The sequence below is a fragment of the Cibotium barometz genome, chromosome 58 (assembly GCF_041138505.1).
Source record: "Cibotium barometz isolate CiBa-2024 chromosome 58, ASM4113850v1, whole genome shotgun sequence".
Taxonomy (NCBI): Eukaryota; Viridiplantae; Streptophyta; class Polypodiopsida; order Cyatheales; family Cibotiaceae; genus Cibotium; species Cibotium barometz.
This window is the reverse complement of record NC_141103.1, coordinates 7,051,559-7,071,129: the sequence shown is the minus strand read 5'-3', so window position 1 is coordinate 7,071,129 and position 19,571 is coordinate 7,051,559. Positions and strand designations below refer to the sequence as shown.

The following is a 19,571-nucleotide window of genomic DNA, read 5'->3' as shown; positions in this document are numbered from 1 at the left end:
TTCCCTATGTAGAGGGCATGGACAACAGCCAAAAGTTCCTTGTTATAGGTACTATACTTGGCCTCATTGGGTTTGAGCTTGTGGCTCATAAGCTATGGGATGGTCATCTTGCACGAGGACTGTGCCTACGCCAGATCCACTAGCATCTATGACAACTACAAAGAAAGGACGGTCAAAGTCTGGGAGTTGTAGGATAAGTGCATGGGTCAATAAGCACTTCAAAGTTTCGAAGGACTTCCGCTAACTATCACCCCATCAAAAAACTGTCTTCTTGCGAAGCAACATAGTCAATGGGAGAGCAATGAGCGATAAATTCTTTACGAACTTGCGGTAAAATCCTACTAGACCTAGAAAAGATCTAACTTCATGGGCGTTTTTAGGAGTAGGCCATTATTGAATGGTCTGGACTTTCTTAGGGTCTACTCGAATACCATCCACCGATACAATATGGCTTAGATCTTCCATCTCAGTTTGAAAGAAAGAACATTTGTCAGGGTTAATATATAATTGATTTTCCCGTAAATAAATCAAAGACAATACTTAAGTGATCCTTGTGTTCTTCTTCAAAGTGACTGTAAACGAGAATATCATCAAAAAAACAATCACAAAATTTTGATGGTCTGTCACCATGATAAGGGGGTAGATGGGGAGGATAGTCATCCGCAAAACAATCCTTGTGTTCTTCTTCAGAGTGACTGTAAACGAGAATATCATCAAAAAAAACAATCACAAAATTTTGATGGTCTAAGTCACCACGATAAGGGGGTAGATGGGGAGGATAGTCATCCACAAAACAATCGTTAAATGAATCAAGAAAGTTTTGTTGTTGTGGTGAGAGAGAAGATTCGTTCTTTTCCACTTCATTAACATAAATCATGTACGCTTTCGCATGTTTCCTTAATGCATGACATGCTTGTGTGTGAGAGATGAGTGGTGCCACTTATGGCTGGCAAAATTGAGTAGCCTTTTGAGAAGAGCGAACCATGTATGGGCAATAGATTGAAACTCTTTCTCTATGTCGTGAGCGAAAGACATTGCTTTGTAGAGCGAAGAGGGCTTCAAAGTGTTGATTTTTGCTTGTATACCACATTGAAGACCGCCTTCGTATTTGCGTTGAAGTGAATCTTTAGGCACGTCTTCGAGTATGTGAAGGAGTAAGAGGCGTTGCCAAAAACGCTCAGTATATTGACTCACGTTTTCACTTTCAATCCATGAGAAATTTGATCATGCTCGATTCGCGTGAAGATGAAACTGAGGTGGTAAGAATGATTCTTTGATCTGCTGTTGGAACGAGGCCCAAGTGGTAAGGCGATCAGTGCTATTGCAGAGTGCATTTCACCATAAAGCAGCTTTATCATTCATGTGGTTGGTGGCGCACTTGATTTTGTCACACTCGAAAAAGATTTCTTCGGTAAAGTAATCATCAAATTGACTCAACCATGATAAAATAGTTTTTTCATCTTTACAACCATCAAAGCAAAAAAAAGTAAAGGAGCGATGACTTATCTTTTGTTCTTTGCAGGTTTGTTTTGAGCGTCGAACGCGGCTCGCCAAATTTTAGCAATTCGGTCGTCCGAGCCCCGTAGTAGTCGCTTGTCTCGGTCTTGTGATTGGCAATTCAACATCATGAAGAAGTTGTTGCAACAAATAAATTCGTTGTTCGAGAGTAGGATCAGGGAAAGGGGTACCCATGTTGGAGTTATTTTGCCAACGAGTTATTGATGATGGCATGATGAAGAAAATTGAGGAAAAAATTGAGGTGGAAGTTACCCTAGCACCAATAAATGAATTAAACTTGTGAATTATCCTCTTCAAAATTGATGACTTGATAAGATCACAGCAACGCCCAGTTCGGCTGACATCGCCGCTTGTGCTGCTTTCTGTGTAGTGCCGTCGATTGTTGATTCTATCGCCACCTGCTACCTGCTTTGCAGCGCCTGTTGCCAGCGGTTTATTACGCCGCTTGATGCTTGTTGCCGCTTGTGCACCTTCGCTTGCGCAACACCACCACCAGCCTTCGCATGTGACCCAGCCTATGGCTGTTGCTGTCACTTCTTGCTTTTGCCACCTATATGTTGCGCTGACTAGTGCTGTTGTTGCTACTCTTGCACCGCCTGCTGTGAACCAAGAGAGAGTGCGCTTGTTGTGACGCTGCTCTTCTCTCGGCTGTACACGAACTCACCGCCTTCGTTGTAGTCGTGTGTCGGCACATTTAATGTGGCGCTATTTTTCATGTGCCCCCCCACCCCCCGCCCCGCACTTTACCTTCACGAGCGTATGAGAGAGAGCGCTTATCGTGTCTCCTCTGTGCGCAAATTCGACGGGCTGTGTATCCTCGGGACTATTTGACACCCCTCTTTTCAAAGGGCATCAATGGTGGACATTGTCGATTTTTGAGCGATTGATCCCTTTGAAAAAAGGGGTGTCAAATAGTCCCGAGGGCTGTGTGTTATGGCACTACTTTCCGTGTTGTTGTGGCACTGCTCTCTGCACTCCCGTTGCATAGCTCAGTGCATGTCGCCTTTGTTATGTTTGCCTGCTCTGTAGTTGTTGCATAGCTTAGCGCCACTTGTCACCACCTTTACTACGCTTGCCTATTGCGCTGATACCAATGTTGTTAATTATTCTCCAAAGCCATAGCATAAACTTGGCAAAAATAAACAGGAAGAGTCTAAAAACAAAGATATGCATAACAAAGAGACTAGGAAGAGTCTAAAAACAAAGATATGCATAACAAAGAGACTGGGTTCAATCTCTCCCCATGCATGAGTGAGCACCCATGTATTTTTGTATTCTCCAAAAAGCAAGTGCTCAAGAATAGCTTGACACATTCCACTTTGGGCTATTAATATCAAAAATTAACTTGGTCTCCAAGCTTGACTATTGATATTCAAATTGTAGCAATTTAATTAAATGAAACTACGGGTGGGTGACTATCGACTCACACCAAAACTCGACGGTCGCGCACCGGCCAAAATCCATCGCATTCACGCTACTCCATGCACTAATCTACTCACCAAAAACACAAGACACATTAAATCTCACTTATCCTCCCATCACAATGCGACCACTGATCTCGTGCGTAGCCAGTCACACGACCGGGCGACAAACGAGCGTACCATAAATACCACATAAAATATCAAATAATTTCATAATTAATTCCACAATTCACATTTCCATAACATAAAAAAATGAACTCTTTAAGAAAGAGGTAAATAAGGGGAAGTTGGAGTGCCAAGAACTCTATCTCGTTGTAAAGGCTACCCTGAGAAAGGAGGAAGATATCGAAAATGCTCGGACCCAACTCTATTTGAGAGAGTGGTGGGCAGGAAAGGGAGATAGACCCAATAAAGAAACTATCAAATGTCTCAAAAAAAAAAAGGAGAAAGACACTATCCATGTGCTGAGAGACTATCATGGCAACTTGGCCACATCAACAGAGGAAAATCTGGCAATTGTCCACTCTCACTATGCAGACATTTTTCAACTTCCCACCTCTTAGATCCATTGTTAAATAGGAAGCTTGTGCTAAAATAGCTAGATGTCACAGCAAAATGGTTGCAAGGGTGGTAGTTAATGGACAACTCTCACCCCCATTCGCCCTATGAAGATCTATCTGGCAAGGTTGCCCCCTATCCCCTCTTCTTTTCGCCATTGCTGGTGATGCTCTTGGTTGGCTGGTTGCCAATGCTATACAGGCTCAAAGACTTAGAGCCCAAGAGGACAAAAGTAGTTATGCCTACAATAGTTTGCGGATGACACTAAGAGTCTGATCCACAACGACCCCCAATCTATATAGTCATTTTGGGACATTCTTCCTGGCTTATGGATCCCTCATAAATAATTCCAAAATAGGTATTAGAACTCTTATTCAAAGGCCTTCTCAATGGATCCTTGAACAAGGTTATTAGACTATCCCGGATGGCAAGATTTTTAAACTACTGGGAATCCCTATGGACTTTGGAGTAAGTATGCACAAGAGATGGCTTTGGGTCATGGAAAAAGTCAAAATGCATTTTGCCAAATGGAAAGGTCTGCAAGTCAGTCTTGCATGTAGGATTGTGGTACTAAAACATATTTTAATCCCTGCTACCATCTTCTTTCTCTCTTGCTAGAGACCTTCCCAAGCTAAGAATAAGCCCTTCCTATGGGGTGGTGATGCTGACACCTTTAGAATGCCTAAGGTTGCTTGGAAATAATGTATGTTGCCCAAGGAAAAAGTTGGGTTGGGGATCCTAGATATAATTGAACTAGCAAACAGAATGGTTGGCAAATGGGTGGTCAGGAGCTTGCTTAACCCTAACAAAGACTGGGCCCAACTCATCCACAGGGACTCTACCTTGTTTGTTGTCCAGGGGTTCCATAGATGGAAGAACCTTCCTTCTCTCGTATTGTTCTTCAACAAGATCTCTATCAAACCTAAGGGTAGCATGCTCATTAAAAGGATGTGGTCCTCCTAGAATAAACTTAAGGAGAATATCAATCTTAATGAGGGCCGCAGAGCTAAAGTGGGTATTTACCACAAGGACTCCATATGGTTCTCTATTGCATGCCAAGACTACATCCCCCAACCCCTCTACATGTTAGCACAGAAGCTCTCCAAGAAAGGTCTTTCTACCTTGGGGAGGGAGAGGGGACAGGGGGGTATATATGGGATTTTAGATCCAATTGTTGGTTGTCCAAAGCTGAGCTCAAAGAAAGGTACAGGCTTAATGAAGAGGACCTCAACATTCTCATACAAAGGATGTCCATCTGCCAGAATCAGGAGGATCAGTTTATCCAGCCAAAAGGTCCCCCCCTACCTAAAACGTTTGTTTTGGTTGGAAAGGAGAGTCTGCTCCCGATCCCTTGTTTCAGAAATCTAGAGCCTCGACTCTACTCCAAAGTGAATAAAAGTTGGAACCTCATCTAGAATAGGAGCCAATGGGAATTCAGATTCACCAACCTATGATCCAAATACATTCAGCCTAAAACCTCCTGCCTGCTGTGGCTCATTCTACATCAGGCCCTGTGGACTAATGCACGTGCAGCCAAACTTGGTTTGGGCAATGGCCTCTGTTCAGAGTGTAGTGCAATGGAATCTATCCCACATCTCTTTATGTCTTGCCCGAGAATTAAACCTACTATGTTCCTCTCCAACAATGTGTATCATACACTCATCCCCAGGATCTTGATTGGAAAGAGATTCTTCTTATCCTTCAGCCGATTGAAAATTAAAAATGATAAAATTGAGTCAGCCGACAAAAATGTAGTAATCGTGTATATTTTATTTAAAAAACTAGTTTCCAGAGCATTGGTGGTGGGCCTCTAGTTGCCCCCCATCTTTACTTCTGAACATCCTTGAGAAGGGCTGGATAAATGTGCCACCAAGTTCATACATTGCTTAAGAGGCTATTCCATACATTGCTGCGAAGGAATGAAAGCTGGTACAAGAAAGGGAGGATGTTGTAAGAGACGAGGAGGGATGGAGGGGGCTGCAAGAGAGGGGGGGATATGCCATTGAGATGATAGCCCAAGTGGTGAAAGGACCAAAGAGGTTTTGGGTTCAAAACCCCTCAAGGTGCTTTCTTAACGCGGGCAGTGAAAATTGGTATGGTAACTAAGAGAGGATCTTGAGCCTAAGGCTAGTCTTTGGGGGGGGGGGGGGGGGGGGGGGGGGGGAGGGGGGGGGAAGAGAGAGCGGGATATACTCGCGAGGGGGAATACTCAAGAGGGGGATGAGGGGGGACTGCCAGAGTTTGTATTTTATGCGGGCCACTGCTTAAAGGCTCCACGCAGGACGAGGAAAACCACATCCAATGCTATATATGCAGTGGAACTGGCGAGGAGACAGTCCAAATTAGCTGGGGTGTTCGTGATCTCATATACCCTTGTGCTCATTGCTTGCCCTTTGTAAATTCCAAGCTCAGTACCATGAGGAAAGCCAGCTTTGTTGCCATCTAAAAGCAGTTCTGCCATGACACATCATAAACTGCTTGATCTTATGGGAGATGAGGATACTGACCTTATCAAGATGAACAAAAATTTGTTCTCAAAAGAAATGCTTTGTTTAAAGGAAGTTGTGAGATGAGACAATGCCTACCAACCACAGAATTATATGATGGCACCGAAGAGCAAGTGAAAGGACTTCGATTTGAATTCCCTAGATTAAGAACCCAATGCATTAACATTCCCCACACATACATGCATGTGTATATGAGAATGAGAGAGAGGGAGAAGGAGTGTATGTGTGTGTTTGTTGGTGGGGGGGCCAAGGTTTGCTTTATTCTTATGATAAATATATTAGAGTGAATCAGTAATGTACTTCCATAAGGTATTAATCAATTAAAAACATCAACCTAGACCTGCAAGGCCCAAAAATGTGAAGATCAGTCTGATGATAGAAACAAGTTTCTCCTCTTATGATAGAGCCTCCGAGCAAACAAAACATACACCTACGCAGCATCCACTTAAGCATTTGATTTCAAAAGCAGTAGATTACACTGAAGTCAATATTATGGAAGTCTTAAACTCTAGCAGCCAAAGAAACTTGGAGCAAGAGGGAATATCCGGTATGTAATCAACACCGATATGAGAAACTTGATTCCAAAGCATTGATGCATGTGCCCATGTACCCGTGTGTTCCTTGTATTGCTCACACAAGCACTCCACATAGATGCGGTAGCTGCCACGTAGATGACACATATCCACAGTAGAAAGCTGGTCCCCTGCCAAGCACTTCTCCATTTTGAGTATTATATTATTCCTAGTTTGCGACACTTCATTTGGCATTCTCTCTGCAGTGTTTCATCAGAACTTTCTTTGAGTGGGCACCTCTTTACCTTTGAAACATGATGCCACATATCAAAATCTACATTTTTTAGATAGCCGTTTTAAAGAACCCGCAACAGGTTGCATCCTATCCGTGGAGAAACAACCCATGTTACCGACCTGCCCATGGCTAGACAAGCTATGGCACTGCACACTAGTGTTCCTCCCCCGAAAGCCACAAGGTCCATGTGTGACAATATCCTGTCATACTTCTTATGGCCTCTTCTTTGACAAACATAGAGTACAAAATGTCTACAAGCAGATCAACATAAGGAACCAATGGGGATAGCAGGACACATCACTGCCTGCACATTACTAATTTGCTTTGCTGGAAGACAAAGATCTGCCATTCTCATGAGGTAAATGAGAAGCTTCTTTTGAGTTTGCTAAGCTGATATCAGCTGGTGGGATAAAAAAATCTGGGGACAGGCCAGGCACATTGAAGGCCACTTCTTCAATGTTCCATGTTTCTTCGATCCTAGTTTTGGTGTGGCTCATAGCCTCTTCACCGAATCTGAAGAGTGTGACAACAGACTGCCCTGCATGAGCCAAGGTTACGCCATCCACTTCTCTGTAATCCTTGAGAGTCGATTCAATCGTGGTCTCCCAATACACAGCTTCACAGCCAGTGGCCTGAATCCTCGTCAGATGAGAGTCTTCCAGATAGACAAGCCAGCCCGTCCTCTGACTAAAGTAGCCAAAAAGGGCATGCCTGATTATTTCAGCCGGTCCATCACTTCTGTCACTTAGTGTGGATGGGTCAGCTGCAAGCTTCAAAACAAAGCAATCCTCATCTCCTATTCTCTTCTCCCCAACGCAACGAGCATTTACAAAAATGCTTGCAGTTGTCATTGGGTCAAGACCCTGGCAGAAACAAATTCAGCATAGTCACTACAGGTGAGCATGTAGAAATTCTGTGTGCGTGTATCTAAAAATTAGAATCGTGACATAATGTGAGCAAAACAGCATATAAGGACATCACGCATTCTATAAGCCTGATCATTTCATGGGACCACATGAACTTAGAGACAAGCTAGAATCCATGGACGAGATGAGAAAGCTTAGGTCAAACTCTCCATAAGTACCTCTAAAACCATGGCACTGTTCTTTACTACTACGGCCACAGAGAAGCAAAAACATCTTTACCTCAGTAAGGCACAAATTTATGAATCGACTAACCTGAAGGGCTCTTCTTAAAGGCCTAACAGGACCTTTCGCAGCATGTGCACCCAACCATGGCGTATAGCGCCACACTAATTTGCCATTGCTTCCTGCCTTAATTGTGCTTCCTTCCAGGGCCAGCTCCATATACCACTTGTCTGGCATCATTTGCCACAGAACAAACCACCCATTCTCTGCAGATTTCATGGGAAGCTTGGAGATCTTTGTGGCCGTTTCGTATTGAGAGGTTATCATCTTTACCTTCCCTGCAGCATATGAATTATGCACAGAGGTTTGCAGTTTTGTGGCTCCAGTTGCTGCGATGTACTGCTGGACAATGTATTGGGCAGAGGAGGCCTCCTGTGGAAAACACCATGATGAGTTATAAAGTGTTGGTTTCATATTAATCTTGAAGTAAACTCTTAAAATTACATAGCTATATGAGGAGAGGGGACATACAATGGGGACATTTTTGATGGAGAGGTGAGGGAAAGGTTCAGAGCAGACAGCCACCGGGGCAAGGGGACAGCCGAGAACGCCGAGAAGAAGGCGTGGGTCAGAGCGCTTTTTGCCGCCCTTCATCCAAGATTTCATGCTCAGCCATGAGCCCTCATTCTTGCCATCATCTTCTTGGCTTTCTGGGACGGGTCCTTCCATCAATGGAGCCAGGGCTTCTCCCACGATGGCCCCGAATGCACAATTTGGGTTCTTCTTTCTGGGCCTCATTTTAGCAGGAGAAATGCTCTGCTCAGCGCCCTCTATTATGGGCTTCACAAAACCATGCTTTCGTGGGTCAATCCTGTTATCATACAACCAGCTGTTTTGTTGCTTTTTAGAGATCCACACAAAGCATGCTCCGATGGGCGATCCCTTTTCCGTACAACCTGCGTTTGAAGACGTGCATTGTGTTGTTTTCAGAAAAGCAAACTTTGATGGGTTCCTCTGTTGCTGCACCACATGATCTATTCCCTTTTTTCTGATAATGTGTTTTACACTGCCTTGATCAAGCTAGCAACCGTAAATCGTTGCACTACGAAGGGGAACTGGAGCCTTTAGTTAAGCTACACTGGGGGATTTGGAGCCCTTAATTAACCTACACAGGAGGGGGGGGGGGGGGGGGGGGGGCAATTGGAGCCCTTAGAGGCCATGTGGCCCTTGTGTCCCTTGAAAGCTGTGCGTTGTTGAAGTGATGAGTCCCTGATCTTGTTAAGGCTGAGGAAGCAAGGAAGTGCATTTGAGAAGTGAAAAGGAGCAAACGAGAACAAGATGGGCGAGCCACAAGGAAGGAGCGAGGACCTGCAGATGGGAGCCTCAGTGAGGACTCAGGAGTCAGGAGGGGCCTGGCCGCGAGGCTCTGCGACCTGCAAAAACGGGTAACGGCACAGGGCAGGTGAGAGTCTGCAAGAAAGCAAATGGAACGCAAGGGGATGGTGGTCGCTGGTCAACTGTTCTCCTGTGTGTTGCTTGAATGCACATGTGGACACTGGAACCAGGGGCCCGACCTGACCGGCCAGGGAAAAAATTCTTTACAAGAGCACAGTGGAGATGTCAAATCTTACCAGGAAATTAACTTATTTTTTGCCTATTTTATGTAACATCAATCGGGAATTCATCCCGTTAATCAAGCTTGGAAGCTGGATTTAACTAATCGCGAATAAATTTATACCGTACTCAGTTATTCGCCACATTCACGTGGCTGACCTGTCAAATTTTAACCTGCAAAACTGCCACGTGTAGGAATGCAATGGGGTAAATCGTGTTGCCAACTTGCCACCACCATCAAAGGTCGAGTCACACGTGTACCTTTCAGTTATTCGCCACATTCATGTGGCTGACCTGTCAAATTTTAACCTGCAAAACTGCCACGTGTAGGAATGCAATGGGGTAAATCCTGTTGCCAACTTGCCACCACCATCAAAGGTCGAGTCACACGTGTACCTTTCAGGTGCTGAGTCAGAGAAGACATTTTGACTTCCACGTACTAAGTAATTACCACATGAAGCATGCCACGTTGAGACGAGTTATTTCCTGCCACGTAGACCACGGTACCTATTAACGCTGCTGACTCACGCCTTCCACCGTCCACGCTCCGACGCAAAAAATGCGGCTGCGGTGTAATTCAACCTTCAGTGTGGTTTAAAATTTGTAGTTTTAGTAAACTACTTGCAGTTTCGTGAGATAAAAGTTTTTCACCACAGTTAAAAGTATCGTGAGATTTCACCTACAAATTAAAACACTTTTTCCCGAGCTGTGTGTCCACCACCGTGATGTGCGAGTCGTGACACCCAACTACCCGGCCCACATACCAGGCTTCAGATTCCGCGCCAATCTGTTGTCCGGCCAAATGTGCACCAGGCCCCCCGGCCCTACATTAAACTTACAAGTTACCACCCGTCACCTTCAAAGTCCAGCCGCTATGAATGATTGATCTCTAGTCCCACAGACCTCCAAAATGTGGATCGGTTTGATTATTTTGAAATTTAAAGATGTTGCCAATGGTTGGCAACTATGAGCAACCGCCCAAAGCGTGTAAACAAGCCTATGGTTTATATGTTCGATGTCGCATGTGAATCAGGTGTCGTTTTTGACTCAAGGTTGTCCACACTTTGCCTTAATATAAAACTTTAGCCTCATAGGATTTACAAATCATTGCATTCCCATCATGGTTGGAACCTTGGATTTTGATTAGACTAGCAATCTCTGGCAATCTCCCCTCTCTAAACCCAACGTGTCCAAGCTTATGTAAATTGTCTAAGCGTGTTTACCATTAATACATAAGCATGTTTACCATTAATACATCCATAAGTTATGGGCAGGGAGTCAAGATTGCTTATCCAAGCAAAATCCATAGTTGGAATTATTATAGAGCAAGGAAATAATGTTGTTGGTTTAGAGGCTTTTTTCATGGGCTTAGTTAGCTTTACCTTGAGCAAAGTAGTTAATGCAAACTTCTCCATGATTCTTTTCTACTCATTTGCGAAAGTGAGCATGATATAATGTCCAATATTAACATACAATTTTGAATTTCTACCAAGATTAACCAAGTTTGCTTTGAGATTATGAAGTTGTAATTATTGCAATTAATTATCCACATGGAAAAGCTTAAAGCCCCATCTTGCTAAGGGGTACTAGGGCTTCTAGGAGCCGATCCAACAGTCAGCTTGATTTTTATTTTATTTTTAATCAACTAATCAAAATAAGGAAAACTCTTTAATCTACCTGGTTTTAGTTCCCAAAATAAGGAAAACTCTTTAATCTACCTGGTTTTAGTTCCCAAAATAAGGAAAACTCTTCAATCTACCTGGTTTTAGTTCCCAAAATGTATACTATGTGCCAATTTTATAACTAGGGACATATGGATTAATAGGAGTATTTGTGTTGGTTGGTGTCATCTAGCCACACCCAGCTAATTTTGTGTGTAAATAGGCTCAATATTGATGTATTTAATAGGACATGGTTGAATTACTCATGTGAATCATGTGTTATATAATATAATTTTGTGTTTTTTTTTAAATCAATTACAACCATAGTTCTTTTTGTGAAATCATATAAAGTGGGGTTTTCACAGGCTTGATCAACTAAGCAAGAAGCCAATTCCCGATTGTGACCAGATAAACACACTTGAGTTTTCCTCATAAAACTTAGCCAAGCATGTGAATAGGAGGAAAAGGTATCTTCATTAACGGTTGTAAATGTTCAACAACCTTGTTGCACCATCTAATGAAGCATGTGAATAGGAGGAAAAGGTATCTTCATTAACGGTTGTAAATGTTCAACAACCTTGTTGCACCATCTAATGAAGCACTTTTCTCCTTGTCTACTACTAGTGTGTGGGATGTCCAAGTGCATTAGCCCCATGAGGATGAACCTTACTGTTATAGTGGGTTGGTGCCTACATGTGAGTAAGTTTCATTAAGGATGTAAGGGCTATGTCCTTCAACTCTTAACCTAGCTAACAAAAGGGGATATTGGAAATAAGATGGCATATTAAAACTATTAAATTAGCCTAAGAGTATGGTTGCCCATCTTCTTCCTTAACACTTTTAAGATCAATGTAGTTAACCATTTTAGCATGCCCTTCCAAGTGCTCAAGCACCTAGACCCCCAAAGCAGTTTGATGAACAAACCATTATAGGTGGGATTTATAATTATAGGCAACATTAGGTTTTCCTAACAAGGTCGATGGGCCAAAACCCTCTCTAGCGTTGTAGAACATCAACTCCAATAGGTTTGTATAATAGCTTGTTAAACCCTCCTTTGAATTAGGTTATGGCATACTAATTCAAGGTGATGCTTAGATTCAAATACGCATCTCGTTCATGTTTTAAAAGGCATACTAATCAAAGGTGATGATTAGATTCAAATACTCATCTCATTCATGTTTTAAAATTCCTCATATTTTTTTGTGTTGTCCCCATTCTCTTGCAAACATGAAGGAAGGTATTCAACATTCTGCTTATAAGTCGAGGAAGGCATTGCTTTCATAGAATAGCCATGAAGGTGCTAACGGCTTGTATGTCTTTAGTTAAACAAGTTAGTAGCATGAAGTAGTTGTCATGGTATTAAAATGCTTTCCTTTCTTGTAGGTAGGTAAGAACATCGCCAACAAGGAGAAGTTGTCTACTCTATTTCATAATAAGATCAAACCATGGCTACATGTGGATGGGATGTGAGTTGTCTACTCTATTTCATAACAAGGACAAGGAGAAGTTGTCTACTCTATTTCATAATAAGATTAAACCATGGCTACATGTGGATGGGATGTGAGTTGCCAAGGTGAAACAGCAAAAGGAATCTTAAGTATGTCTGTATTAAGGTCACTTGATGTAACTTTTATAGAAATCCTTTTGGTCTTTCAAATTTCCCTTGTTATGATGTCTTCCTCCTTAAAAACATATTATTTCTTTCTTATTATTTAGAAATCACCATTGTATTCCAAGATTCTCCTTCTTCTATTTGCCGTCCACAAAGTGTACAATTTTACATCTTAGTTTAGCTAATTTCAAACCCTTTCTATGTTACATCTTAAACAATGTATTGAAAACAAGATAGAGCTTTTAGTGCCATATACTAAGAACCTCTTGATGTTTAGAAACACTATAATGCATGCATGCTTCATAAGGGAAAGTGCACAAGTACTAGAGCTACTTTATCTTTTAAAGTCAAAATCTTTGTGTGGCTAGTTAGTTATTATACTTTTAAAATGTCTTCTAGGTCCACTATCACATCAAAGAGATGAAAGCTCACTCGAATTCAACATTTGCACATGGGTTCCAACATGTAGGTCAAATACACTATGCTTATAGTTGTGTAGCAAGAAAAGGAATTTTTTTTTTCTAAGTTACTTTTCACAAAGCAAACTCATACATTTTTAGCTTGAAATATGATCAAAGGAAGAGACAAAGGAGGAGGAGCATGGGGGTGATGGAAAACTTTAAAATGACTCCTTTACATAAAGCATCTATAAATAATTTCTAGGAAAGTAGTGTACTCATAAAGCATCTACACATAATTTCTAGGAAAGTAGTGTACTCATAAAGGCCCTCAACTCAAATATTTGAAGACACAAAAGTATTTCAACCGATACCTATGGATTCAAACCCCCCTTTGTCAATTTGTTTTAATGAATCTTAAGGCTACTAAACTTCACTTTACTTCTACTAAGGAAGCAATAATACCCATTTTATTCAAAAGATAAATACTTCTAGTTCTTTTTTAAATCAAACCTCTACTTACGCATTCAAAAAATATGAAGCAAGTTTCCACTCTGAATCAAGTTGTGAGTGTAACCCTTGATAATATAATAAATTTATCAAAAGTAGGAATGTTGCACACATTTCTTACACCTCATTCATGCACACACAAAATAAAAAACAACCTTTGAATGTGAGGTGTTATTCAATCATGATTTGCCAATTCTTCATCTCTAATTGTACACTTGTTAATTTGATTTCTATCAATTGGGCATATAATAGTGTTGCCAATATCTTAATGAAAGTCTAGCTGTCATGGTATACCATTATAATCATGATCAAATTATAGAAGTATATAATGTTTTGTGGAATATATATGCGCGCACACACACACACACACACACAAGCAACTTGAGTTTTAGACTTCTTTAACAAAAGACACACACTAGCAACTTGATTTGTAGACTCCTTTAACAAAAAAAATATTTGTTTGTTGGTGTAAGGACAAGCACCATAACAAAGTGATAAGCATGTCGTGGAGTGAAAGAAACCATTATACTCTCTGTAAATACTAATTAAAAAGTAAAAGTCATGTTACAAACTTATTATTAATGGTTGTAACTCATTAATGATATATATATATATATATATATATATATATATATATGAAGAATATTTGCAATTCTCATTGTCTCTTTGTATTTTACATGGTTCTTAATATGTGGTAGTAGAATTTGTTTTTATATATTTTATTAGCTCATTGTCTCTAATTACTTGTTTTGACCCACGTGCTCTAGTTTGTAAGGCCCCCTTAATGAGGGGTAGCCATGTTTGAGAAGTTAAACAAATTTAAAAGGGGGCATCCACACTTTTAAATGCCTAGTTTACATAAAGTATATACAAATAGTTTCTAGGAAAGTAGTGTACTCATGATAGCCTTCAACTTAAAAATTTTAAAATACAAAAGTATTTCAACCGACACCTATGGGTTCACACCCCTTTTGTTAATTTCACTTAATGAACCTTAAGGCTACTAATCTTCTTTGGTTTACATATAGGTGCATCTCTTAGCTACTAAGAAGTGATTAATAAACCCATTTTATTTAAAAGGTCCTCAAAAAAGTAATCAAACTCAAACCTCTAACTTAAGCATTCACAAAATATAAAGCAAGTTTCCACTATGAATAAAGTTGTGAGTGTGATAACCCTTAAGAACATAATAAACTCACAAAAGTAAGAATGTTTTTGCACAAATTTCTTACACCTCATTCCTGCACACACAAAATAAAAACAACCTTGGAAGTTGAGGTTCCATTCTTCAATCATGATTTCCTCATTCAACTCTTAATGTACACTCATAAATAGAAAGGACTTGCCATTTGATGGTGGGTGTATGTCATAAATGTGATATTATTATATGTATGAAAGGGCTTTCCATTTGATGGTGGGTGTATATAATAAATGTGATATCATATGTATGAAGAATATTTTTAATTCTCGTTATATTATATCACTTTGTATTACATGGTTTTTAATCTATGGAAGAATAATTTGTTTCTATCTATTTTAATAGCTCAATTTGTTACAAATCCATGATCCACCCTAATTATTTATTTTAATATAGTCCATAATCTACTCTAGTTTGTAAGCCCCCCTCTATCAGAGGGGTAGCCGTGTTTAAGTATCCAAACACCCAACATCACAATTTTGACATCGCACATGATCATATGTGACCAAGATTATCATAACAACATTGCAAAGTTCTTGGGGGGGGGGGGATCACCATGTAAAAACCCATACATCATGTGTGTAAAACCAAGATGCTATGTTAACCCTCGTCTCTCGAGGGGGGGGGTCTAGCTCACCACAAAATAACTAGTATAAATTGTTGGACCGGTCTGGGTTCAAGTCGGCCTTTTTCTTCGATTAGCATCATGGCTAATCATTCTCCCTCGGTCGGGCGAACCATTGTTTTTTCCGAAGCCAAGCTCACTGTCCTCTTCGCCGAAATCAAGAAAGACTCCAAAACGACCCTCATTGCCAAAATCTTTGGATCTCACCCTTCCTGTCCCCAGGCTCAGGATTGGGTCCTGGGGGGGCTCTGCCTTCCGACCTCGCTCCACACTTTCGAGATGTCAAGTTGCTTGGAAGAGGTTTCTTCCAAGTGGATTTTGATTCTAAGGATGCAGCCTCAAAGGTTTTGAAGGGGGGCAGCCCTTTGCCATTGGGCCTGAGGAAGGTTTTTTTTCTTCCCTACTCCAGCTATTTTGACCCTGCTGAGGAAGACCGGAACTGTTTCCCGATTACTCTCAGATTCCCATGTCTTCCTCACGCATATTGGCCTATGCTCTCCCTATGCTAGAGGCCATCGGGCTGGTTCTTCAAGTGCCCCTCCTCCACGCCTTGCCGACATCTTCTGCCGCCCAGGTGGTCACTGCCTCGGCGGATGCTGTCCCCAGGGTCATGGTTCTTGCCTGTGTGACAGTGAGCTTTTTGAGGACTATGTTTTGCTTCCGAGCCCCTAGTGGTCCTTTGAAGCAACGTATGGAGATTGCAAGTCAACATGATCAGTGCTGGGTTTGTCACCAACAGGGTCACTTTGCTCGATATTACCCTCGAGCTCGGGGTCGCAGGAGGTCTCACAAGTGTGCTTCTCAGGCGCCACCTCCCTTGGATCCTTCCCGTCCTACAATCCACCAGGTGTGGCGAGCTGTCTCTCATGCCCCCTGGCGCGATTGATGGGAAAGCCTCCTCAGATCTTGTACCTCAGATAGATGATGTTTCTAGGCAGAGGGATGTATCAGCTCATGCATCTTTGCAGGGAGATGATATATCAGATCAGGATGATTTTATTAAGTCCTCTTTACTTGGAGGGGCAATATGCAGGATGTTTAGCACAATGGGGATCATGTATTGCAAGATTTTCAGCATGATGCCATTGCCCTTGATGCCCCGGAGGGCGCACACGTTTCTCGTACATATGTAGGTACTATGCAGGGCTTCAAACAAGGGCATGTCAATGGACTTTGCCTCGTGGATTAACCCATCCTCCAGCATTATGAGAGGCATCCTCAGGCTGCCCATCGTCTTCTTAGATCGGGGGTCAAACCCTCTTCTCTTCCATGAGAATCGTTTCATGGAATGTTTAGGGCCTTGGAGGGCTTCCCACCCGTGGTAGGAAGTGCCTTCTGAAGGACCAGCTTCACCCTACTATTACAGGAGGGTCTATGGATATACTTTTGTTGTAGGAACACAAATTGGATAGATCTCAGTGTGGCAAAACTGGTAAGATGCTTTTTGGGCCCACACCTTTTGGTCTTTGACTGTTGGGACTAGGGGGGGTGTTTGCATTTCAGTGGGCATCATCTGTTATGCCTCATGTTATTGGGCATGGTGTTATCATCCCTGCTAGAGCACAGTGGATCTTGATCATGCATGAGGGTCAGAAATTGGGAATCTTGAATATCTATGCACCTAACGTGAGAGGTGAAAGAGTGGCCTTTTGGGACACCATTACAAATGTCATTCTCCAGGTTGATCATTGGATAGTGGGAGGAGACTTCAATATGGTTGAGCAACCTTCTGACAAGAAGGGTAGACGCGAAGGGGGTTTACACCCTTTGGAGTGAACCTCATGGGAGAGGTTCACGCTTTCTTTTTTTGGCAGGGATTGCTGGACTGAGGATGACTTCCAGAGAAGGCCAACCTCCTTATCTGTCTCTTGGCATAACCGCACAGGAGAGCGGGGATGAGAGCATCTTTGCATGTCTGGACAGATTTTATGTGGATGATTGGTCCCTGGACAGAGGAGGCACCATTGCTATTATGCCTGGCACCACCAAATCCTGTTATTTCCCCGTTTTTTTGTGTCTCAGGGAGCCTGGGGCTCGCTTGGCCTCTCCCCATGTCCGTATCTCTAACTCTCTTTATCTAGATGCTGACATCTCCCTTGAGATCAGAGAGATATGGAGATCTTGTGATGGTCCTGATCCTCGTCATAATATTGTGCTGGCTCTTGAGAGGACTAGCCATCATTATCATAGCGCTGCCTTGTCCAAGAAGAAGGAGGCTCTGGACAAGGAGAGAGATATTAGGCATAGGATTGCTGCTCTTCAGAGGGAACATGAAAAGCATCCACATGCATCTTGGATTACAGACCTCTTGACAATAGTTAGAGCAGACCTCTTGACAACAGTTAGAGCAGAGCTGTAGTTGGCCATGGACAGGAGGGCTAAGTTCGTGTTTCATGCGAACGAGGCTTTTTGGACTCAGATGGGTGGCAGATGCAACAAAGAGTTTTTTTTAGCACACAGGCCTTCCCATAGTAGAGATTCTGTGAGGTACTTACAGGATTCACAAGGTGAGGTTCAGATTGAGCCTGATAAGGTAAGGGGTATTGCTTCAGATTTTTATCGGTCTTTGTTGACTGCAGAGGTGCCCTCTCCTCCGAGAGATGTGGCACGGCAGAAAGTTTGGGAGTGCATGCCCAGGCTCATTACAGATGCTATGTGTTCTTCCCTGGATGCCCCTTTCTTGAAGGATGAATTCCTTCACATACTGCATGCTCTTTCTAGTGGTTCATGCCCAGGGGATGATGGTCTTTCTCTTGCCTTCTTTATTCTTTTTTGGGATCACATTGGAGATGCTATCACTATTTCCCTTCAAGAAATGTGGATGTCGGGTATGATGCTACCATACCTCACGGAGGGGTTGATTCACCTTATCCCCAAGAGTGGGGACAAGACTGACATCAAGCAATGGAGGCCCATCACTCTCCTTGGATCTGCATATAAGATCTTAGCTAAAGCCTTAAGTATAAGGTTGCAGCCGATTCTCCAAAGGACCATCCATGATACACAGAATGGGTTCCTCCAAGGAAGGAGTATATTTGATAACATCTTTTCTTTCTGGGAAGCTGTCGAGTGGGCAAAGTCTAGTCAGCAGCCTCGTGCCATTCTTTTGCTTGATTTTGAAAAAGCTTATGACAGAGTGGATTGGGATTTTTTGGAGGGCACTATGGCACACAAGGGGTTTTCCCAAAACTGGATCAGAGGGGTGTCCTGCCTATACAGGGAGGCTCATAGCACTGTTTTAGCTTGTGGGGGGCACAGCGAGCATTTTCAGAATTCCCGTTCGGTGAGGTAGGGATGTCCCCTCGCCCCTTTACTGTACCTCATTCTAGTTGAGGCTATGAGCAAGTTTCTTCGGGCTGCCCCTAGTGTTGTGGGTCTTAGGCTGCCTTTATGCACAGAGGAAGAGTTTTTGGACTCTGAGTTAGCAGATGATATGGCATTGTTCCTTGAGGCTTCACATGCTTTTTTATGTGCTTTTTGGACAGCCTTGGAGGCCTTCTGTTTGGTAGCAGGAGCTACTATCAATTGGCATAAATCAGTTGGTTTTTGGATCAGTGATTCTCCTCTTGCAGATTGGGGTACAGATGTTGATTTTACTTGGATTGAGAAAGGATGCTTTGCCAGATACCTTGGTTGTTATAGGTGGGTGTTGACATCTCCCCTACACAACAGTTTGCTCCATTGCTCTTAAGCATTAAAAGCAAACTTCATCACTGGAGTAGGAGGAAGCTCGACTTGCTTTGGTGGTTAACCAAGTTTTGCTAGACACAGCCTGGTTTATTCCTTCGTGTTGGATTTTTCATAAGGGCTACATTGGCCAGCTTTGTCGCCTTATTCGAAACTTTATTTGGTCAAGGCTTGATGGAAATGCACACACCAGGGCCATAGTTGGTTGGGAAACCAACTATGGCCCTGGATTTTTCATAAGGGCTACATTGGCCAGCTTTGTCGCCTTATTCGGAACTTTATTTGGTCAGGGCTTGATGGAAATGCACACACCAGGGCCATAGTTGGTTGGGAAACCATTATCAGGCCTAAGGAAGAAGGGGGATTG

The 19,571-nt window shown here is 42.4% G+C and overlaps 1 protein-coding gene across 1 annotated transcript; it reads right to left on the bottom strand.

Annotated features, from left to right (window-relative positions):
• Positions 1-6,377: 6,377 nt before the first annotated feature.
• On the bottom strand, positions 6,378-9,433 carry LOC147605843 (uncharacterized). Its single transcript, XM_086792340.1, has 3 exons — positions 8,431-9,433; positions 7,990-8,331; positions 6,378-7,674 (listed from the first exon to the last, which is right to left on the bottom strand). The coding sequence occupies exons 1-3, from the start codon at positions 8,695-8,697 to the stop codon at positions 7,126-7,128; spliced, it is 1,158 nt and encodes a 385-aa protein (XP_086648466.1). The 5' UTR covers positions 8,698-9,433; the 3' UTR covers positions 6,378-7,125.
• Between the last annotated feature and the right edge of the window lie 10,138 nt (positions 9,434-19,571).